The sequence below is a fragment of the Myripristis murdjan genome, chromosome 8, assembly GCF_902150065.1.
Source record: "Myripristis murdjan chromosome 8, fMyrMur1.1, whole genome shotgun sequence".
In the NCBI taxonomy this organism is placed as follows: domain Eukaryota; kingdom Metazoa; phylum Chordata; class Actinopteri; order Holocentriformes; family Holocentridae; genus Myripristis; species Myripristis murdjan.
Window position 1 is genome coordinate 3446110 of NC_043987.1, and position 13015 is coordinate 3459124.

The following is a 13015-nucleotide window of genomic DNA, read 5'->3' on the forward strand; positions in this document are numbered from 1 at the left end:
ATGTTAAAACACAAGGTTGAGATGTAAGATACAGAGGACACAGAGCAAAATATTTATATGTGTTTAACTGTGCTTAAATACATCCTTCAAAACAAGGAATCCATCAATACATAAACACATCTTAACATCATACACATATTTACTGATTAAGTGCTATACTTGTGGATTTACTGAAGAATTTATAAAAAGGGATTTCACGATGTAACAGACCTTTTTCACAGCAGCCATTTTGACATGAAATAGCAGGTAAACACAGGTAATGCTAATGACATTAATTAAGGTTCTACTCCATTTCGGTCTAACAGAGCCAGAGTCCAGGTTTTGTTCATGCTGGCTCACTGGAAATGCTCTGCTACACTGAAATGAACAGACCCTCAAATACTATCATTACTAACACCTGTGCTTATCTCCTGTTTCATGTCAAAATGGCTGCTGTGAAAAAGGTCTGCAGCAAACAGGACAGTTGGTCGACAAATTCAGACTCACATTTACTCAAAACTGATTGATACATGATGAGCATCACAATCTAACTGAAGGACACTGCGCTTCGCTAATAAAGCTAATCACCACCCCAATTTATGTTTGCCTTGTAAACAAACATAAATCTAGATCTGACTGGCTCATTGTCAGAATGTGCACAGTGACTGCAGGGAAAAAGTTCGAGAACTCGCAAAGACCAAAAACTGTATAACGTGTTATTCAAATGCTCTTTGAAAATTTGCAAGCCAGTGTGGCAGGGATCCTTAAATGATTTATCCAAATACTTATGTTACAGCTTTGTGAGTGTCTCAAGGATTAATAAGACAAACAAAAAAGACATTTAAAGCCCTTTTCTGTCCTACACCATCAACTAATAAAGATGTATTTCATTTCTGATATATTATTCAGAAATGAAATACATTGAAATCTGTGCAATGGCAGAAAGGAAAAGCATGCATGGCTACTGACTGTCTGTAGATGTGCTGGCAATGCTCCACTGTCATATCTCGCAGCAGCTCCTCCATCCAGGCCTTCCACTGGTGAGCTCGGTGGCAGAGCAAGGTGGCCCGTGGGTAAAGCAAAGCTACTGTGGCATAGCTGTGCAGCTGCTCCAGGCATCCTCGAAGAGCCCCACGACGCTGCTGCAGCAGGGAGCTCACTTCAGCCTCGAGGCTCTCGCACTGGCTAATCAGGTGGGCTTGGCCAGCGTTCTGCAGGAAGGCTGTGGCTGGCACGTAGCTGGGAGGACCTTTAGAGAGGTAAACATCAAAGGAGAGAGAGACTGTCATTTTGGTAATACAGCTCAAGCTTCTCTCCTAACATCTTGCCTTTATGACTTCTCATTAATTGATCATTGAGGGGCTGTTGCAAGGATGCTATGTATAAAGGTTTGCTGGAATTACAGCTTTTGTTCCCAAGTTCTTAAGGTTTGAAGCCAAGTTCTGATATAGCTCCCCATTATGGGCGATTGCTACCAAATTTTGCACAGGGCCTCATGAAAGGACAAAATGCATACCAAGTTTGGTGTCAATTGGACTATATGATAATTATTCATCTTCAAGGTCCATAGATTCCAGGACCATATATACAGTAAAATTTTGTAGAAACTGGACTTGCAGCCTAAGAGTTTGCAAATGTAGGTTTTCCAAAAAATTTTAAAATGGCAGAAAAACTAAAACTGGAAATAAAAAATTAGACCAGATGGTGGCACAAGAGGCATGGGTCTATGGACACAAATTGCTTGTGTGCCTGGCTGGAAGAGTCCTCTGTTAGTCTGCAATTTTTTTTTGTTTGTTTGTTTGTTTGTTTTTTTAACTATTTACCCACAAGAAGTGGGTAAACCCTGAAAAAGTGGCAGAAGATGAAGAGCACAACGAGAAAGGAGAACATGCAAAACCATAAGGTTGCAGCACCTCATGCTTGAACCCCTAAAAAGTCACTGCAGTCCAGAACACACCTGATCTGAGCAGTGAAGTTACACATTGAGCATAAAAGTTTTAGCTAAGAATAATGAAATTTCTCTAATAACTCTGTTTACATGGATTGGCTCCTTTGCAACACTCAGGTTGCTGCATCTAGTGACAAATGTGCTATTTGCAAAAAACACAAGACATCTAGCCAAGGCATGTACTGAGTCATGCTCACTCAAATTACTCTGATTAAGATGATGAAAGTTTACATAACAACTTCAATAGAGTATTGTCTTAATTGAAAAAAGACTGCTTAAGGCAATACTCAGAAATACCCACTGATATACTCACCGATGGTTAAAAGCACTATACAATCTTACTCTAATCAAAGCGACCTTTATGTCACCCACACCCACCCACTCATTCATTCCAGTGGACTAACCGAGGTCTATGGGGTTGCTGATGTCCTGCAGCAGGCTGGCCAGCTGGGTGGCCTCCAGACTGGAGAAAGCTGCCTGATACTGGGAAATCCACTGGTCCAAGTCAGCCAGCTTGCTCTGGATAGCTTCCTGCACAGTCCGCTGCCGTGACTGCAGCTGTGTGTGCTCAGAGTACCTACAGAGATGAGCGGGTAGACAGGTTTTTCTGAATGTCAGTGGTACATATCATTGCCTACAGTGTTTATGTTTTCCACCTGCCTGGGAAAAACTCATTGGGCTCAGTTAACAAACACTGCCTACACACAAATCTGCACTTAAAACCTCCGTATGGAATCCACAACAATGCGGGCTGCTATCAAAAAATAATGACTCATTTTAACGGCTGACAGGGGAAAGGTACCTTAAGATTCATCTCTTCAGGATACACCCAAAATAATACTACAAGGGCAATTTATTTCTATAAAAGGCTTAGCTGACCAAGATTGTGGTATAAGGCTGGCGTGACTAATGCTGATAAACTGTACTTCAAGTCGCTTTGGATAAAAGGGTCTCCTAAATAACATAATGTAACATTTTAAAATGTAACATTTTGTAATTTTCTTAAATGAATATACAGAGTAAAAGTAATTTAATTTAAATTAATTTAATAGATACATATCCCTAAGCATTATACTAATATAGTTTAAACACACTGAGACACAGTGAGCCTGTCATTTTTAGACCTATATTGCGCATTATCTGAATTCCAAAGGAATGGTCAATTGGTCATTAATTTGAGTTAAGTTGTTTTTTTTTTTTTTTGTTTTTTTTTTTTTAAATTGAAAAAATCTTTAGTAGGGTGACATCACTGCTGTGCAAATTTGTGACATTTGTATATGCTGAATATTTCCAACTTTAGATTAGGGGCGGCAAGGAGTTTTGTAAATTACTAGAAAATGACTGATGAATAAATTTCCTGTACATGTATAAAAAGTCAGTCCACAAATAACTTCAAAGGATCTAATAAACTTTTTAAACAGATTAGTCAGCATTGTAAATTGTTAATGAAGTGGTCGTATACATGCTTTTAAGAATGTTTAAAACATTTAGAAGTATTTTACAACACATTAACTTAACTAGCATGAGTTAATGTCCAATTTGTTTACACTGTTGAATCTATAAATGTGGAAGTTCAAGGACCAGATAATTATTATAAGATAAAATTAGATAAGATTGATAATTTAAAAAATATATAAATTTCTTGTTAATATTAGTTCATTGTTAAGTAATGTACTTATAACCAATCACTATTATAGATTACACCACAATTTTTATTTGTAGTGTCCCCAATGGATCAAAATGCTCCAATATTTAGAGGCTTTTTTTTTTTTTTTTTTTTTTTTTTTTGGAAAGAGGAAAACTACTAAGCAATAAAACAAACAAAACTTCTAATCATCCTAATGTCAAGGCAGTAGAGTTTCGGCACATTGTCCTTGGATCTTTGTCCTCTGACCTTTGTTCTAGGGTGAGGATGAGGTGGTCTGGGTGGTTTTCCGCGCCCTCCAGGAAGGCTATCTCCTCCTGCAGCTTAGCCTCCAGCCTCTCCCCCTGGCAGAGGAGCTCTTGCAGTGCCAGGTACTCCTCCACTGCCTCCTCCACCTGGGGCAGCACTTCAAGCATTTCGTCTCGGTTCTTAAACCAGTTCACCTACACACAATCCACACATTACACTGATCAAAATCAAATACTTTGCCTCCAAAATCAATATGAGTAATATAAAATACGACTGATTTAAATTTCATAGAAACCTGTGTGAATTTGTAAACAACAATAATTTGTAACAATAATTTGTAAAAAAAAATAACTAATTCATTTGGAGTCTACCATGACTGAAGGGCAAAATTCATTATGATGGATGTTTTTGTGTGTAAGGCATTTCCTGAGCTTTGATTCGAACAATACAGGTTTCAGAAGACTAGACTGTACTGATGTTGCTCACAGTAAAGTTAATATTTTGTGCCAGAATTCAATATTTCAGAAAGGTACAATATGTAATAATTTAATACTCAAATGAGGAAAAGACACCAGCAGGAGTTCACTGAGTCACCTCATGTTGATCCCAAAGTTAAACCCTCCTTCTTTTAATATGTGTTTAAACTGAAAACCTCCAGTCAATCCTTTTACACACACTTATTTTAAATCCAGGTAAAAAAAGACACTTGTTAAATTTCTCAAATATCAGGGCTACTGAGAACAGCGTATGTCACTGATCTTGCTTAGCTAATACAGTATGAAGTCAACAAATGTTTAACAATAATGTAGTTATTCATATGAAATTAATATTAATGTTCTTGTTAGTAAATGCAAAGTGGTCCAGAGGAAGACAAGGTAAAAGAAGTACAAAAACAATACAGTTCCAGAATTTGATCCTTGGACGCCTAAATATGAGTAACGAAAACAGAATATCAGTTGTTAGTATTCATGTAGCTGTGATAAGGGAGAAACTCTATATCAGAGGCAGGTGATGGCACCGACTGACTGATATCCAATATTTGATAAAAGGCCAGTGTCAGCAGCAAGTTTATCAGTCAAACCCTTTCATGGTCTAAGTTTCCTGCACTGTGATGCCTCACCTTAATCTCAGCCACTCTGGAGGAGAAGAGGGAGCGCGTGATGTCCCTCTCCATCTCCCTCTTGCTCTGCTTACTGTCGGCCTGCTGACCACCTCCTCCATATACTGCTCCTGCGAAGCCCACCTCTCCCCCAGCGGTCCAGTCCACTAGCGGGTCATAGACAAAGGCCTCCAGCAAGGTCAGCAGGGTCTCTCTGCCCCGTCGCATCATCTGAACAACCTGAAACAACATGTATGACCTCAGGCTTAACTCTCAACATCAGCAAGCAGGGTGAACAGCAAACTAAGAAGTACAATGAACCACACACGTTAGAAATAGAACCGCCCAAGCAAGCCCCATTAAATAATGAACATTCTTGTGCACTTGATACATCAACAATATCAATATTCAACTAAACACTGGTGTGATAATATAGGACACAGTTGTGTGTCTGTGTGTTATGAGACCCAGCGGTGCATGATTTAGCACTGACCTGTTCACAGGACAGCCTGAAGATGCCCTCCACCCCAGTGACTCCCAGGGCAGTCTCAATGTTGTGGGTCATCCTGAATGGGACCTTCTCTGGCACTCGAAGACTCTTCCCTGGTGATATACATTCACTGTTAAAACTATGTTAAATTACAAATGTTAAGCACATGTGCTCTCTTCTGACTTGTGCCCCATTCTTATTCCAATCAGCGGCTGCAGGTGACTGCAGAGAATGATTAGCATGCCATTCACACTGAATAACCATTCTGTTTCCACTCAGTTATTCAGTGTGAAACTGCTCCCGTGGTAGCCACTTTCTGGCAGAGGGACTAGAATCCTGCTAACCAATCATTAGTGATGTGTCCACTGCTTCAACACAGTTTTCCTCAAGTTCTTGTGTTTTGAAAGCATACATCAGCTGTTAGGAACTGTATCAAATGTCAGAGGGTGCAAGCACACCTATTAAGAAAGGGGCAAGCAGGTGAGATTTGAGGCGACATCTGCTAATTTTTTTTTATGGCACAAAAAAAGAAAAGGATATTGGCCTACCACAAGCTACCTCTTTTAATAGTTTCTAGGTGGAAGAAGTGAAAAGCCAGTGGAAAACACACTTTCAGAAAGTGTCTCTAGGCTATCATTATGCAGCTTTACCTTTTTCAAAGCAGACGTTGTAGTCGATGTGGACCACCTCGCCAGTTGTCATATCAATCAGCACGTTGTCTAGGTGACGGTCACCAAGGCCAATGATGTATCCCACCATTGACATGACTGCAGTGGATCTGGCATAGGCCTGCAGCACAGCAGAAAGGAGCTCTTAGTCAAATAAACCTTGTGTATAACACAAATAAGCTCCTTGTTGCTCTTCCATTTTACTAAGTAGTCTATAATCACTGCATATCAATTGACTCCAAGTACTAAAGTAGCCTTAAAGCAAACACCAAGCATGTTTTGGGTGGTTTATTCAACCACTGGTGGAGGGAGACAAATAGCTGCTCTGAGACACCTGAAAATGCAGGTCTCAGTTCTGTTCCAGGGAAACAATGAACAGGAAACAGCTCAAACATGCAAGGTTTGATGTGCATAATGAGATGATATTGAGATCTTATAGTCAGAAAACCTAGCAGATCAAATACTAGCAAAGAGCACAGTCTGACAGCTCAAGTTACAGGGACCAGAAATCAATCTCTCATTCAGTCACTGAAACTCTACAGAGTCTCTTTCTTTCAAATGACATTTAGTTATGATGGAAAAAAGATCAAAAGTTTAAACAGTCTATTTTTTTTTTTTTAAATGATCCACTCTGCACAGTCATCCCTTCAATAAATTACCTGAGTGACCCTCCACCACTCGCTGGGTGTGGTGCAGGAGCACCACAGCTCCTTTGCCAGCAAGTTAGGGGGTGTGGCCTCCATCAGCTCTTTGAGCACCTCCTTCATGACGCTGACAGGCCAGTCCCGTCGCGATACATCCAGGCTGAGCCCCACCATCTTCAATGCCGGGCCAATCCGGCTATAGTAGAGCTCACTGGGGCGGGGTACCATGGGCACTGGCTGAGGCTGCTGCTGGAACGAGTCCTGGGCCTGTTAAGAATGGAGGACAGAGTATCTAGGAAGTATTTCTTACAGGAAGTGACAATTCAGAACTTTTAAGTGAGATCCAAAGTTCGGTCCAGTGAAAGAATAGTTTTAGCCTCTCTGCTCTTTTGTATCCTGACATTAGGTATCACAGTAGGCTTTGTACAGTTTAACAAATACTCTTTGAAGGTTCTAATTTATATCCACTTAAGCATCCATAACACTAAGAAACCAGCCATACCTTTTGAGCCTGTAGCACAGCTTCCCTTTGCTGCCAGCGCTTGTAGAGGCCAAACAGGGGTGTGGCTCCATCGACCCACTGGATGAGTCCTGATCGGGTTCCCAGGGGTGTGACGGAGTAGTGGCGGGCATGGAAGCGTGGCTGCTCCTGCTGGTTGACCTTGGTGAACATGGTGTTCACGATCGACAGGAACTGCATGATGCGCTCGTCCAAGTGCAAGTCCTCCAAACCTGAGAAAGACAAGGTTACAGACATTTTGCATTAGTTTGTTTTGCACCCACTAAACCCAGTGTCCACAGTTATTATTTGTGTCATATGTGTCTGTATATAACCAGATCTGGCATTCAAATGCTATTGCCTCAAAAACATAATGGCCAGTGTGATGCGTATTTATTTATACACCACAGACAAATTTTTATTGCCATTTGGTGCTTTGCAGGTAGTAATTTCAGATCCTGCCTCGATTGGAAATACTAAATTCTGGAAGATGACCTCTATATATTCGCTATGTATCTAAATGCAGTGACACTGTGTGTTGATGTGCTTGGTTTGGTCTCCCACCTTTGAAAAGATAAGGGTAGTTGCATCCATCTGAGCCCTGGAAGAAGAGTTTTTTAGGCTTGGTTTTAGTGGGCAGGATGGTGATGGTGTTCCCCACACTCTGAATGGTGACGGCGTCTGTAGCGGACACCTCCCCTGGCAGAGCCATCTCCGTGTTGGTCATGGACGCCAGGCGAGGACTGATCTCATCCAGATGGAGCAGATAGCTGGCACGCTTCTGAGCACGCTGTTGCAGGCTCAGCATGATCTGACCATGCACAAATGTACTTAAGTTAACATGTTTGTATCACCATTTTAGAAGTTTACGGAAAAAAACAAATTTATAATGCCATTATATCAACTGTTTTATATTTAGTGTAGATCTCCAGCATTCCTCATGTAAACACTGATTGTCACACCCACCCCCATCCACATGCCCAAGAAGAAAAACAGGAAACAAGAGAAATGAAAAAAACAAAAAGGGGAAAATAAGAAGGCAGAGGGTGCATCAGATGTCAATATGCTCTAATCATGGTTTTAAGTTCTCAGTAGCTCAAAGCTCGACACTGGTCTGGGCAATGGTTGGTTATTCAGAAATGACAGACTCAAGATGCTTTAAATTGACCAATCATAACAACAAACAACCATAGCTAACTTCTATTGCATGGCTGTATTAAATACTTGATTTTAGATAGATAGATAGATACTTTATTCATCCCGAAGGAAAACTGTGAACTGTGAATTTCCTGTTTGTTGTTATGACTGATATCTTTGACTTGGTGAATGCTACATACTTGCAGAGGAACCTTGCGCGCACACCAAAACACACCTGTTTGAAGGGCAGCCAGCTGCTGGCAGGGTTGGCTGGGTTGTGGGGGTTTCTCAGGCGCTCCAGAGCAGAGGTGATGGCATCGCCATACGTCTGCTGGAACCAAGTCTCATGCGGTGTTTCTGCTGGAGCCCCTGTGATACTGCGGACGTGATCCAAGGCAAACACCACCGGACGCATCAGAGCTGAGTGCTTCTCACGCATGATGGCGATCTTCTCATCCCTGCACAGCAATATCGAATGCATTGACTGATGATTACCCATAGGGCTTTCTAGACATTGTTCAAAGAGAATACATTTCAATTCAATTCAATTAATTTATTGTCCCCTCGGGGAAATTAGTATTGCAGCCAGAACAACAAACATACACAAGATAGCCAACACAACAAATAAACAATGTGACATAAAACAGCTTCACAGCAGGATTTAAGATCAAGAGCTCATACCAAGAGAGACCATCAGAATCAAAAGGTGAAGGTGCACACCAGCCACAGGCCAAAAATCGACCAACAGTCTCAGTGTTTAATGCTGTTAAGGAGGTGAACAGCAGAAGGGACAAATGACACTTGGAGTCTTTTTGTCCTCCCAGTCGGGGCCTGGAAACGACGGCCCGAAGGCAACAAGTCAAACTCGCTCTGAAGTGGGTGGTTCAGGCAGTCCAATATAGAATGAGCCTTCCGCAGGACCTGTTTATTGTAGATGGCCAAAAGGCCCTCATATTGGCACCCAGAAACTTTGCCAGCAGCTTTCACCAATCTGCTCAAACGGTTCTTGTTGGCCAGATTCAAGTTCCCGAACCAAGCAATAATACAAAAGGATAAAACAGATTCAATAACGCTTCTATAAAAAAGAGACAACATATTAGTGCAAACATTAAAAGATCTCATCTTTCTTAGAAAGAATAGTCTCTTCTGGACCTTTTTAGAGGTGGCATCAACATGAGGCTCAAAACATAGCTTATGGTCAATAACCACACCCAAATATTTATAATTGTCCACCATCTCAATGGCAGCTGCCTTAATAGAAATAGGTAGAGGGCAAGGTGGGGCTTTCCTGAAATCGATAGCCATATCTTTGGTTTTGGCAACGTTTAAATGGAGGAAAGAATTATCACACCAGGATACAAAGTCATCCACAACCTGCCCATGTCCCGTCTCATCCCCCTCCAAAAGGCTGACAATAGCCGTGTCGTCAGCAAATTTTAAGATGTATCTGTTATTGACATTACTGCGACACTCGTTAGTATACAAGATATATAAAAGTGGAGATAGACAACAACCCTGAGGAGAACCTATAGAGGAAGGGAGAACATTAGAGCACACACATCACAAGCTGCCTCTATGTCAAGTTTATGTCACTATAAAAATCACTATTCACTTAGGCTCATAAGAAAAACAATAGTCTCTGTCACTGTTCTGTTTCTTTAACTGACCCAAAATTGTCTCCCTGCAATTGGTGATAAACTGAACTTATGAAGGCAAACTTTTCAAAGAGAGATAAGAGTCTCACCTGCGCAGTGTGTTGTTGTTCTGCACCCTCTTGACCTCGTCTTCTAGCTGCTGGATCCTGCGCAGGACGTGCATGTGTTGCTGCTGCAAGACGCCCAGCCACAGCTCATCCCACAGTAAAGTCACCCTGCGCAGCTCACCCACCAGCTGCTGGACCTATTCGATATACAGGACACATTATGGGCTGCATACTTCACAACACTAGATCAGTGTTGCTAGACCTAAAGCTCTACTAGGGGAAATGCTTGTTTTTTAACTTCTGCTCTTAATTCATTAAAGCTTCCCACCTGCAGCACCATGGTTGGGTTGGCTGATGACAGCTTCTCCACAATCTTGCTGTAACAGTCGTGCATCATGGCTTGGTCCTGACTGGAGCACAGTGCTGCCAGCTCCTCCGAAGCTGCTCCCTGCCCACTGTTCTCAGCCTGATCCTCCTCGTCCTCCTCCTCACCGAGGCCCTCTCCCTGCATGCTGCCTAAGAAGGTGGGCAGGGCTGATGGCAGCTTGCTCCCTGTCAACACATTTGGTTAGCATGGACTTCAGCTGTAAGGTTTCCCAAAACCAAGTGCAAGACCTTTGCTGCTTAGAATTAAATAAAAAATGACAGTAGGTAAGTACCTCCTCATACCACATAGTGACTACAATATTTGTGTTGGAACTGTTTGGATTTTTGATCAATATAGGCAACATTTCTGGCTTTTAAAATTCACTTTCTGGCTTCAAAACCCTTTCCTGTAATACTTAATTTAGATGATTCACAACTTAAAGGAATACTTCTGTACACTGTGTGTCCTTCAACAGCCAACAGTGTAAGTTTTACTTGCATTCAAAAAACACCACACATTTCTGATTCAATGGAAAAAAAAAAAAAAAAAAAAAAAAAAAAAACTGGGAGGCTCTTTCACAAAACCCTCTCATGTGCAATCATGAAGCCTGCATGCACAAATGTGTCTGCCCGAGGGGCTCATTCAGTAAAATGCATGCACACTTCATGTCTGAGCATGAAAGGCTTATCAGAAAGTGGTCTGAGCAGCAAGATGTGAGAGAAAATGTGTGTGTTTGGGAAATACTGTGACTGGACACTGGAGACCTGGATGGAGTACATGGTATGACTACTGTGAGCTTTTTAAATAGAACTTCTACAATTACGGGCAAATTTTTTTCTTCTGGATTGGAGATGGCTGGCATTTTTGGCATACGAGTTTACCATAAAGGTTTGGGAGTACGATTTTTTTAAGTGAAGACAGTACACAGTGATGCAATAAATATGCATTGTGGGAAGAAACTGGAGATAAAAGTGAACAGAAGAGGATAAATACCAGTATTCTGGGCTTCTCCTCCAAGGGAGAGTGAACCCACGATAGCAGGGTAGAGGATGAGGTGTGGGGAGTCCTGGGCCACTCGACACAGCAGGCTGCAAATACTCTGTCGGATGTAAGCTTCTGGATGGTTCAGACGGGAGAAGAGCTGGGGGATGATGCCTAAGGAGGACACATGCTTAGTAAATACAAAAACTTAACTGGCAATGCTCCTGTGGGGTCAGTAATTAACAAAAGACAAGCACCACACTGTGGTAAAATTGGTCTTTGATGGATAAATTAGTTAAGGGTAACTTTTTGATCTAACTCAACCTATCCTGGTCTTAAACCTTTCCCTTAGTAGCCAGCACATAGTACACTCCCAGGCACCTATGAGCCTATCAAATCAAACTGGCTTGCTGGCTGTTATGTGGCTCTACATAAAGCAGGAGTGTCTAAATTTCCTGGATGGTTAACTAGCATCAATAACATCAGTTGAAACCTCAGCAAACCACTGTGCAGGTATCATACACTGAACAACACCAAACAGAAATTCTGCTTGCTTCGTTATTGACTGTTTTTCAGGACTGGATGCCAGGTAAGTGATCTCCATTAAATGCTTTTGAAAAAGAAAGACACAAGTAATCTATCATCGATCCAGCATCACAACCAGATATTTCAGTAGATAATTTAAATAATTACAAATAAAGTATGCATTTTTAAATACTTTAAACATTTTTATTTAAGGTTTTTGCATTTTTCGCCTATATTCAGGATTTTTTGTTAATTATCGGCTTTTTTCTAATCTATAACCTATAATCTTGAAAGAAATCCAGTGAATTTGCTTTTCTGACACATGTTAAGAATGTCCATGGGTGGGGATGCTTGTTTTGCAATGGAGCATACCTCTCCAGGGTGCAGTGGGGGTGGAGGCTAGGCCCAGCTCAAGCCCCTCCCTCAATTCACCAGCGTGTTTAACCAACAGGCGGAGGAGACGCAGGGTTGCCATGACAATCACATCATCATTGCTTTGCTTGCCATTCTGATTGGACAGCAGCAGCTTGGGGTCATCCTCGTCAATAGGAACCTGACAACACGAGACAGATACTTCAGGTCCGTGACGGGAAACAAAGGCTGCACTCACACAATTCTCAAACTCACTGTTTTTCCAGAATTTTGAACCTTCAATGTGAGGCTTCCAGCTACATTAACAAAACTCTGTTCTTATAGCACAAGACCCAGCGGACGACCAGTGGTCAAGAAGCACAGCCTGGTCGATGCTTTGCAATATGACACTGCACAAATGATCTGGGTGTGAATTAGATCAATACATAAGACTGATTTAATACGATAGGCAAATGTAACAGACAGAATGCATATATTACGTTTCTCTGACCTGACAACATGATGGGCTTTTAAAAAAAAAAGTGCAGTCTCAGGTCTGTCATTTTCTCTATAATGAGTAGCTTATTTACCATATTAAACAAATATGTACACAGCCTGGTACCTGAAACTTGTATTCCGATTTATTCTAGTATTTGTGACATAACTATTACTGTGCACTAATGGTTAATTCAGGAGTGGTTCAAGATCATTCAAGTGGGGAAGAGAATGAG

The 13015-nt window shown here is 41.4% G+C and overlaps 1 protein-coding gene across 4 annotated transcripts in view; it reads right to left on the bottom strand.

The window, feature by feature from the left end:
- Positions 1-13015, bottom strand: part of smg1 (SMG1 nonsense mediated mRNA decay associated PI3K related kinase) — a 66562-nt gene that overhangs the window by 13274 nt on the left and 40273 nt on the right. For all 4 annotated transcript variants that reach the window (XM_030057075.1, XM_030057074.1, XM_030057073.1 and 1 more), the window contains exons 35-48: positions 12306-12486; positions 11421-11582; positions 10389-10612; positions 10103-10257; positions 8594-8816; positions 7786-8032; positions 7225-7454; positions 6738-6989; positions 6061-6199; positions 5414-5523; positions 4942-5160; positions 3822-4015; positions 2332-2504; positions 949-1228 (exon numbers count right to left, since the gene is read on the bottom strand). In XM_030057075.1, coding sequence (XP_029912935.1) covers positions 949-1228; positions 2332-2504; positions 3822-4015; positions 4942-5160; positions 5414-5523; positions 6061-6199; positions 6738-6989; positions 7225-7454; positions 7786-8032; positions 8594-8816; positions 10103-10257; positions 10389-10612; positions 11421-11582; positions 12306-12486 — 2789 coding nt within the window. The remainder of the gene's footprint in view (positions 1-948; positions 1229-2331; positions 2505-3821; positions 4016-4941; positions 5161-5413; positions 5524-6060; positions 6200-6737; positions 6990-7224; positions 7455-7785; positions 8033-8593; positions 8817-10102; positions 10258-10388; positions 10613-11420; positions 11583-12305; positions 12487-13015) is intronic.